At 42.0% G+C, this 11,132-nt stretch overlaps 1 protein-coding gene across 16 annotated transcripts in view; it reads left to right on the forward strand.

Annotated features, from left to right (window-relative positions):
• Positions 1–11,132, forward strand: part of LOC123969008 (vacuolar protein sorting-associated protein 13B-like) — a 324,425-nt gene that overhangs the window by 64,457 nt on the left and 248,836 nt on the right. For 15 of the 16 annotated variants that reach the window (XR_006824601.1, XR_006824600.1, XR_006824602.1 and 12 more), the window contains exon 17: positions 6,557–6,741. Coding sequence is in view for 9 of the 16 variants with exons in the window: in XM_046046088.1 (XP_045902044.1) it covers positions 6,557–6,741 (185 nt within the window). In the remaining 7 variants the exon portion in view is untranslated. Of the gene's footprint in view, positions 1–5,033; positions 5,140–6,556; positions 6,742–11,132 lie in introns of those variants that run through there. The other variant, XM_046046096.1, reaches the window with a different exon arrangement.

Raw genomic sequence — 11,132 nt, forward strand, 5'->3', positions numbered from 1 at the left:
GGGGGGATTCTGTGTTATGTGTTCGTCTGTATTCTTATTTTCAGTGACCATCTGCGAAGGTCAAAGGCCTTTATATGGATCAAAATAAAAGACAGCCGGTGCTTCCATTGACTTGTGCTTTTGTTGTTATGACAACGGGACGTACAAAAGTCGGCAGCAAAATCTGAAAATAAATGTGATATTAAGTCAGTCTCTGGACAGAGGTCTCCTGTCTCTGTGTGTCCTTATAAGGAACCGCAGGTCCTCCACAGCTGGACATGTTGGACATAGGCAGGAAGCTACATGCACACACAGACACACACATACAGGCGTCTTGATGTGTTTTCCTTCAACGCCTGATGAACCACGTCATTGCCATTTTCTCGCCTTGCGGTCTGCAGCTGTCTGCACAACTTGATTAAAACATTTCTTTTAGTAATCCCTGTGTAATGAAGCCCTCTCCTGAGAATGGATCTCATAGTGTGTGTGTGTGTGTGTGTGTGTGTGTGTGTGTGTGTGTGTGTGTGTGTGTGTGAGGTTGTGCACATATGTGTGTGTTTTGGGTCAGGGGTGCTCCAGATGGGAGGAAGGGGAGGGCCGTGTGTGTGTGAGAGAGGGAGCGAGAGAGTGGAGTGTTTCTTTTTATGAAGAATTTGGGCTGTTCAGGACCGATGATTGAGAAATGCACACATGGAACACCTTTGACCCTGGGGAGCCACAAAACTCTGAGCTGGCCACAAATACAGGCCCTGCTTCCCCTTAACTCATACCCAGATCCAACACCGAGACTTTAAAGAGTTTGGTTAGGTTAGAGAATGGATGTCATTACAGATTGCGGTTGAGAGATAAAATAAAAGTGTAATCACTTAATTGTACAAGCAGAATCACAGTCAAGATCTACACAACACTAGATTTACATACATAGGATTCAATGCGAAGGAAATGTAAGCCAACGATGCCTGACAGTAACAAAAAAGGAATGTAATATGAGTCCCATGGTGCAATGTGATGCTTTTACAGAACAAGAAATGAACATGTGTAATCTCAATGTTTAGAAAGATTGCTTTAATGTAACTGAAACCAAATTTGGACAATCGTCTGTATTGATCACTTTTCTTCTTTACCTGCTCATGTAAGACTTCAGCTGAATTTTTGTGTTCTGCTGCTGTAAACGTAATTTGCTATATTGTCTGTATCAGACGCTCTGCTGCAACTCCAGTTACATTTTCCATTAAGCCATTGACAAAGAACATGTGCAGAAAATGAAACAAATGACTTGAAAGAACATTAGGAGTTAGAGGTGCCATTTGTTTTTCTCTTTTTCTTGACTTGAAACATGCCTGCTTATTTTTTTCTATGGTAGTATTTTTTTCAAATGCCAGCCGCTCAATCCAATTGACATCCAGGCTGTAAAATGACAAGTTTTACCATCCCCCCAAGTTGGCCACTTAGGTGTTATTGTTTAGTGTGAAGTGCTTGCATGATTTATAATGTCCATTTGGAGGCTTTGCAAGACACTGTAGTGAGTCTTTTGTAGATAAAAGAGGGGACTTGAGAGCAGCCCATAACTCACTCTGGTTATTTTCAAGAGGGGTCAGTGACCTTGGCTTGGAGAGATGGGGAAATCTGCAAAACTTCAAATCAATCTGCACCACAAAGAAAAAAGAAAGACTAAAGGTACAAGCTGTCAGTCTTCCCTTCATTTTCAGTCTGACTCCCTTGAAAGAAGCTCTAAATATTGGGAAACAATAGCAGTAGAGGATTTTGTTAGCTGTTTGAGTTAGGGAATGTTTGTATTGGTTAATTAAGGTAGGGTGTGACAGTGAATGATTTGTAGAAACCTCAGATAACTTATCTCTGGTCCCAAGACAGTGGCTATCTGTTGTATCTATCAGACAAATATGTCAGCCCATAATGGATTACATTGGCATTGCTGTGGACTCAGATAGGTCAAGAGAAAGTAGCACGTTGTGAGGCTGATCAAAATTGACTGACTATCTTGTTGCGTTTTTTTTTGGTTGTACACCCTTGAATCTAGTCTACATCATCTTTTTGAGTTCTTCTTCTAACATTTAACAGTTTATTGGAGTATCATGTTCCAGTTCATGTGAAATTTCCCATTTAGCTCCCATTACAGACACAATCCTCCTGTGTTAGGGAACGTGTGTTTGTGTGAGTGGCCCTCCCTCCCTCTTCCGTGGTCCACTGACGGACCGGACACCTTGCTCCACATCTCCTGCCGACCTCCCAGCCCCCACAGCTGTCTGTGCCACTGTATTTTGGAAAGAGTGAGGGAACTGATTTTTGGTACTGTACAGGATATGAGTAATAACAAAAATGAACCTTCTGGAAACTGTGCGCAGGTTCCAAGCTTGTATTCTGGGACACTGTGTAAACCATTAGGACCAGCTGCTCTTGGCGATATTCCTTCAATCACGGCAAGATGCTGATCTTAAAAAAAAATTTTGCTGACCACATTTGGCCCTGCAGTTCAGGCATTATAGTTCGCCTTACGCTTACTTTCTCAGTCGTGTCCTCTGTCAGAACATTTGCATTAATGCCAGCAAATCCAGATTTTAACACATTACTGGACATCTACATGTACGCAACACACACTCACCAAATTGTATATACACACAGACACATACCCCAACCAGCCGTCTTTAATTAAGGCTACATTTATTTTTGTCTGTAAAAGTACAAAGCAACAACCTACCAGTTCTGCTATTCTTGAGTTTGTACTGGAGCTCTTCCAAATGGCTTTTTTAATGAGACTCCCCATGTTAGGTATTATTTTACCTTGAGAATAACATATGACCTGTATGTTAGCGGTCTCTATCCTTCTCTTGCCTATGCTTGCTGTGTTCCTTTCATTCTTGGTTTGTGTTCTGAATGGTTTGATTTGTATTTTTCTTCTTCTTCATTTTTGCTCAGTTTGCAGAATGATGCATAGCGTTTACATACACACACACACAAACCTTTTAGATTTTAGTATTGGCAGTTGTTTTTATAATTGTTCCAGTTACAGGCTGTTAGAGCAGCAGGCCCTTTGTCAGCTGTGGCCTCACTACTGCTGCTGACCGTGCTCTGGATGACCAACCTGGTTGTATATGTGTGTACAGGTGTGTATGCACATGAGCTTGTGTGACAACATATGTGTTGGCATGTAAGTATATATGCATATTGGTAAACATGAAGTTATTTGTGTTTGTACAGGTTTGTGCATTTTTGTGGTTGTGTGTGCCTCTCTAAAGCCAAATCCCCAGCTGTATTTGTCTAAATATAGTCGTGGGCACAGTCAGGCCCGGATGCTGAACCAGTGGTCTGAATGGATCTCAGTTATTTTGATGTGACCCAGAGGCTCTTTAAATCAAAGGTTATGCTTAGGTAGTGATACCTTGTGTTACTAATGGCGTAACAGATCACTAGATGGCTCTGAGCCATGTTTGGAGCTAACAAAAAATATTTTGTGAGGGTCCTCTGTTAAGTCTACTCACTTTTACATTTCACTCATTCATTTTAATGACTAAAAATAATTTGCTGTCTCTGCTTTATGTCTACATTTGAGCATGTACACAGAGGAAACAGTCTAGGCAAAGAGCACCACAGCTGGTATGGTATTCATGACTCTGACTCACGCCCCCTGCACAACACCATGCCCTGTTTTTCCTGGTTTTGACAGGGACACTGGACAGAAAGACTTTGTGCCAGCCAGTCAGCCAGTTACCTAGCCAAGCAGTCAGCAAGTCTGCCAACTGGCCTGTCCTAGCCCTGGTCTAGTTCGTCACTCAGTCACGGCACCAACAGGGGACAGGTCGGGAAATGAGGCCTAATGTTGTTGAAATACACCAGAGGAAAGCATATTTCATTGGCTGAAATTGAAACACCTAATTTTTCATAGCTCCTGACTAATTTTGATTTCCTTTTAAAATATTCCTGGTGGCCTCTGTGTTTTAATAAAAAAGTTATTGACTTAAAGGACTACTGTGAGGTCAGAGACAGCCTATTCAATGAGGCACTGAAGTTCAAGCCAAGGACCTGATTTCTAAAATTATGAGTCAGGATTCAAAATGGGTTGTGGGCCCACTTCTGGTGGGTCTCCACATTATAAGAAGTATGCTTTAATGAGTCCCCAGGCTACAGACTCCGTTTCTAATATGGATTCTGCACTATAGCAGTCAATTGAATTTTGTTAGTTGCCCCATGGCGATGTGTTTGACCTTCTGAGATATGTTGTAGTGTAGTCATTTGTTACTGTTGTTCATGCTACAGGTATTTGTACTGCTATTTTTACCTCTTGGACACTTTTGTTTCCTTCGAGGCCTGTGGTAACAGTGAAAGAGCTGCCTGCCAAAAAGCTGTTTACCATGTTGCAGCAAGAAACACTGACTGTGCCAGCTACTTAATGAAATCCGATGAGTGTCTGGCTGTCCTCACATCCAGCATTCCCAAAACACCCTAATGAGAGTTTCTGCTTCTCATTTAGCTCCAAGATCCAAGTTGCTGTTTGCAAAGAATTGGGCATAATATAATAAAAACAGGTGCATAATTAAAGTTTTAGACGACCACATGCACATGACAGCTCCCCTGAAACGCTATAAACACTCGAAAAAGCCAACAAACTTTCATCCCTTGCCAGTCCTCCCATTGAAGTGGCTTTGCAGGCACATTTGCTCTGCATGTGGGGACATTGTTGTTTCTTGGTCCCCTTCACTTTCTTTTGTTCAGCAGCAGTATCTAGCTACGTGTACACACTCACACAGGCATGAAAGCATTTGAACATACAAAAACACACATGAAAATCTGTTTGATTGATGTCTTGCTGTATAGCATGCAACAGTAGTGATTTCTAATAGTAGAAAGGCATGACAATGCTTGGTTCAGCGTGGTGCCAAATGCACCATATGCTGCCAGGGAATTCAGAACGTATATGTGCGCTGTCAAGGTAAACTCATTGACCCTGTCAGGTTTGGAGTTTCTCTCTCTTACTGCCTTTGTTTTTGCTGTACTCTTACATCTCTCTTTATCACACTCTCTCTCTTTCTGTCTTATAGTAGTCGCCCCCCGAGACAGAAGGCGGTTAAGAACTCTGGGCCTGCCCGTGTGTAGCTAACAGCTCATGTCACCCTGCCGAACCACCCAGGAGCAGAATAAAGGGAAAGATAAAGAGACAAAGAGAGAAGGAGAGGGAGGGAAGCAGAGGAGTTAAACGATTGCAGAGCTGCTGAGCGAAGGGAGAGACCCCGTGACATATCCCACACTCTGAACTGGGACCAGACCAAAATGGATGTGTGTTTAAATGAGCTGTGATGCTCGTTCCTGACACACCGCAGCCATCCCTGGAATTAGTCACGGTTCTATTTTCACCGAAAGCGCCGTTCAGAGGGCAGCGCCTCTTTGCTTCCATTACAGTATGTAGTCAAACGAGCATATATGTGTGCACGCACGCACACACACACACACCTCAAAAACCCAATTGAAGAACCTCTCAGAACCAAAAGGAGGAAAACAGGAGTGGAACCGAACAGTCTTGTTTTGCAGTGTTTAGTTCAGGCTCCCTGGGTGCTTTTCCAGTGAACGGTGGTTCCTGTGGATGCAGAAGGAGGGAGGGATAGGGGGAGAGAGATGACGATAAGTGCTCCATCACTCCCACTCAGTGTAGGATGCCATACCTTGGTTGGTGTGTGTTGGGGAAACCCTTCTTCTGCTGATGTCATGGATGTGATCTTAAGAACTGAGGAGCCATGATTTCACAGCCTGGATGGAAAAAGAGTTCAGAGACCTGATACAGGGATTTAAATGTGTATGTGTGTGTGTGTGTGTGGGGGGGGGGGGGTATTGGAGATGTGCATTAGAATGAGTTTGGATACGAATAAGCAATTACAGAGTAAATAGGGGAGTCAGTGAGGTAAATACAAGAAAGGAGGAATTGAAGACCAAATGAAAAAAGTGAGGTGTGTGTGTGTGTGTATGTGTGTCAGATGATAAATGAGAGCATGGTCCACTGAGGTTCTGATGGACAGGGGCCTGGAGGACTCCATCCGACTGTGCTGTTACCTCATCCCCCCTGAACGCTCAACTCATCAGCTTGTCATACACACACACACTCACACAAACTCTCTCCCTCCACACTCCTGGAGACAGATGAAATGTTAAATGCGTAAAGATTCTTTTCAGGGTCAGGTTTCTGGGCTGTACATCATTTCACATAAATCATCATCACAGTTTTGACGGAGGGGAGAGAAGGGTTGGTGGCAAAGAGGCAAACTACACCTACCTGCCAAGTAACTAAGGAAAGCTTGGCTTGCACTTGGTACTTCTTCAATTTGCTTTTGCAGTTACCTATTTGGCCACTTGTGCTATCAATGAGCTGTTTTATATTGTGATGTGATATTGATGGATTTGTGGAAGTCGTGAACCATTTGTTTCCACCGGTGTCTGTTTCATTAAGTGTATGTGGGTGCTTATGTGCGACTCTCCATACTTTAATTTATTATTGTCACTGTATCCTGACTCTCTTTTTTCACTATCCTGTATCTTATCCGGTCTTTCCTTGTCTCATGTCCCTCTCTTGCAGGAACAAAAGATCTTCAGTCCCCACCACAGAGTGTATCTTTGAACTTCCTCACTTCACTGTACAGGCCACACGGGCCCAGACGCTTTTGATTCAAGCAATCTGTCAAAGCTGGACCCACAGCGTGTTCAATGGAGCCCCGTTGACACTCAGCGAAAGCCTGCTCAATGAGGTGTACAAATCTCCAGGTAAACAACATGCTCTGCAATAGACCATATGAAATTAACTGAGCTTGCCTGTTCTTTCACACCAACTCCGTTTTATTTGATAATCCAGTTTCATACATTTCTGATATCTGACCAAGGTAATAAGTCTTTTTCTGCTGATCTATGAGTGGCTACTGCAGAGTAATCGTGGTGCAAGGACTGTCTTACAACAAACCTGAACAATAGTAAGACAGAGGAGTGAGCGTCACTTTCCCCTTATCTTTGCTGAATTTGAATTCACTTGTATGTAGTTGGGTGTGTGTTTGAGATGTATGTGTGTGTGAAATGACCCCTGACCTAGCTGTTTGGTTGTGCATTGGATTTCTATCCAAAAGACAAGTAATTAGGTGTGTGAAAAGAAAAGGAGCTGGTTTATCATTGAGGAGAAAAGGCTGTTTTTCCAGCGCATGTGTTTATAATTGCAGAGCATGGCAATAGGCTCTTTGTGTTTTTTCCGTTGTTTTTATAACGCAGTTTTTATTGCAGGGTAGCAATTATAATTCTGCAATGGCAACTCAGTCACTTGGCTAAATGAAAAAAATACCCACACAGAAGATTAATGCGTCCTCCAGCTCATCCTGTATTAAAACCATGAATAGGCATAGAATGAAGAGCAAACTACATCACTTTGCTCATCTGGTCTCTTTTAGACTATTGTATTATATTCATCATTGTAGTTGATTTATTGAATTCTCCATTTTCTCATAAAGTACATTTACTGTCTTTTGTTTGTTTAGCTCTCCATATAATAAAGCTTATTTTTCAATACCAGTAAATTGTCAAGAGAGATATATGCAACTGGCTTGAGCTTAAAGCATTTTGACTGTTATGAAAAGTTTTACAGTTATTTCTCAGCACATCATGTGCCAGACTATCATTCACCCAAAACAAGTCAACCTGATAGTAGCTAGTGAGCTATGGGCAAATTGGCTGCAGACCCTATACCAAGCATACACGCACATATCCAAAACTTAAGGTCTCTAAATATATTCGTCCACGTGAGACATGTTGACATATAGAGATAAACCTGTCCTTTGCCCAGTGTGGGCTAGTGGACCTGAAGCCAAGGCCAAATTAACTCTGAAACGGTTTTACGCTTCATGTCGCCTAGGATGCCTTAATGGTCAAATAATAAATTTTGCCCCTTGTTATAGAATGGGAGGGGAGCCTGAATTCAATAAAACAGTAGCGTTTCTCATGACGGTAGCATCTGGACAGTCCTCTGGAGGGCCAGGGATTTTCCAACTCATTAGGATCATGTTGTTTGGTATGCCGTCAACATTCTCCCTCAGCCAAGCCAGCCAAGCTACCTTTTTCACCGTTGTGTAGCCGCCAACATTTATGAAACTGGTCTCCCGTGGAGTGAAGTCAAATATTCCTCTCCCCTCACTCTGCCGTTCTCTTGGAACAGGGCTTGAGCAACAAGGAGAAACATTTGCACATCTGGTCTGTGTGCTGGCAGGTTAGAAAAAGAGCAGTGGGGAAAAGAGTTTGGCTTTAGAAGGCAAGAGAGTGAAGGGGAATAGGTGATGTGTTGTGTAAGTATATGTTTTGTGGGGAAAAAACTCTGCAATAATTCCTATGATATAACCAAAGATGTCTAGTTCTGTATCTGCTTTTGAAATTGTGGTGACACTCATAGGCCTTAAGGAAGATGTTAGCTGTCCCTATCCCTCTCAATCTTTGATGTGACAGTTTAAGTGTAGAGGAGAACTGGAAAATGAGGAGATGCAAGAAGAGAAGAGTAGTGAAGTTAGCAGAGTAAACTTTTGTGGACTAAGTTTGCTGTAGTGCAATCCTTCTGCACACCCAGTGCAACCTTGCTGAATCGTTTTGGTTCCTGTGGGCACTGTGGTTGTGTCCACACTGTAAAATCATGATGGGACCTTGCTGACTGTTTTGTGCTGGCTACTTGCCTTCCCCCTCACTCCTGTGCTCCTCTCTGCTCCACTTTGCTCAGAGTTGTTTCCTTAACTAAAGCAAACCCAGTGTGTTTTCTACAAAGACCTTATTATCATAACTCCTGATGAAAAGCTCACTGGAGGCAGTGCTCTTTATTATAAGTGTTTGCAATGCAGTGGCTGCATTTTTCTGTTCGTCTGACTTGCTGGTCAGACTAGATTCTTGTGTTCGTTCTTGTATCAGCAACCAGCAGTCATCAGACCGTTGCCAGGACAGAGCACACGCACACGCACACGCACATACACACGCACGGTCGGGCCAAACACTGAACATGGCAAACAAAAGCTGTTCACTTTGAACATGTGCTTTTTTTCATTTCTTTAGGAATTTCTCCTCCCTTATATCTTTTTGATGTTACAGCATTTTTCAATAGTGGAAGGTGTTTCATATCGAGGTCTAGCTGATAACACAGATGGTCAGTGTCCTTCGCGGGGGAGCCATTTAGGTATGAGATTTCATTCCCCGTCCAAAGGAAATTCCACAGTTCAGCAAGGGGGGAAACTCAACAAAGCTTCGGGTTTAATCTCAAGGTACTGACGGACTGTAAAATGTTATTCAAAATAATTAAAGTTTCAAGCAATAGCCAGAGACTTAAAATCACTGCAGCTAACCAGAATACAGCTGTAATCTTGGTCCTTTGGACACTAGCAACATTGCTGAAAAAGTTGCCCCGTGTATCATCAGCTTAAGACTTTGGGTTACTGTGTTGTTCAGTGGCAACTACAACGGCTTGCAGCATGTGCAATGTGGTTGTGTTTGCTCTGCAAGGTCAGAGATGATTAAGTGAAATCAGAAAAACAAACCCTAAAATCTTATATTTCATAGATTCATATGTTGTCAGCCACTGCCTTTTTCATGACGGCTGTCTGCAGCGATGCTTTAGTGAGACTGGCTCAGACATGAGCAGAGTTTTCTGTGGTGACACTTTGTTCCAACGTTCTCCTTTTGCATTCTAGTGAAGCTCACAGTAGCGTTATATTTTCTTGTTAAGATCTGCAAACAGTATGTCATACTTTGTGTCTGGTTGTCTGGTGAAAATAGGAGTTGGTGTGTATGTGTGTTTGTGCACACGTTAGTCCATGCATTCTTACAGGATGTGCACCCCAACTCTCAGCCTTGTCAGCTGCCCAGTGAGCGTAACAACAATTTCTTTTCCAGCTCTGCCTTGTTAACAAAAACTCTTCTTTCTTTCTTGCTTTCTTTTTTTGCTGTCTTTTTCCTAATCTATCGCTTTGTTTTTTTGTACTTTTTATATTGGTTGTTGTTCTTTCTTTCCATCTTTTCTGTGCAATACTATGCTATATTATCTATTTTCTTCCCCCTTCTATCTTTTTAATCTGTCCCTCTTATCTCATTTGTTGCTGAATTCACTCTCAAACCATCTCATTTTTCTTCCTCTAATCCTGTATTTTTTTCTCTCTCCTCTGATTGTCAGCGGGCCAGCCTGTCTTACACATTCTCTTTGTTTATACAGCCAGGATGCTTTTGTGGTTTGCAGTAGCAGTAATAGTAGTAGAGAGGAGCCAGTAATTTCTGCCCACCACTGCTTCTGGCCACTGCTAACCTCAGATTTGGCGACACACTGACCACAGTGACCTCCCACACACACTACTAGAGTCTGCATTCATGTGTGTGTGAATGTACAGTATGTTGTGCAAAAGAGTATGGTGAGTGTATGTATAATTTTGGTATAAGGAAAGTGTAATCTCATTTTCTCATTGCTCATGCTTCAGTGCATTGTCTTAGCAAATATTTGGATATCCAGTGGTTAAGAAGGCAGTACACATTTGGATTGCTTCTGTTTGGTTTCTGTTACACATTACATTATCCCAGAAACTTGTAGAAAACATGTCATATCTTCCAAACATGCCAAACTAGGTATTTGTGCCTTTGATAATGACATTAGAAAATAAAAGCAGCTGTTTAACAAACAATATGTACAAACAATGCAAGAGAAATGTAGAGCGTATTTATTGATACTAGTATCAGAAAGTGGATGACTGAATGGCTGGTCTACAGTCATAGCTCTTACTCATTGTTTTACTTTTTTTTTCAAATTTAAAACGTTGTCAGGGATCCCAGTGACTTACATATTGATGAAAACATATCTGTCTGAACATTGCCCTGAGCACACATAATCTGTATGTTTTCTTATTGTAGTCTTCATCTTTTCCATGTTGATGATATCTTTATTGGATTTTGGTATATGCACATATGTACCCAGTGGACCTGAATCTTTTGAATTCAACTGATGATATATGAAATTTATAGCTCAGTACACACATGGTAGAACTCTGACTGGGAGAATGTGACCCAGTGATCTCTTGTCCATGTATTGTAAATACAACTGTACCTGTATTGTCAACGATTGCCTATAGTGTGTGTGTGTGTGTGTGTGTGTGTGTGTGTGT

The sequence above is a fragment of the Micropterus dolomieu genome, linkage group LG03 (assembly GCF_021292245.1).
Source record: "Micropterus dolomieu isolate WLL.071019.BEF.003 ecotype Adirondacks linkage group LG03, ASM2129224v1, whole genome shotgun sequence".
NCBI classification, from domain to species: domain Eukaryota; kingdom Metazoa; phylum Chordata; class Actinopteri; order Centrarchiformes; family Centrarchidae; genus Micropterus; species Micropterus dolomieu.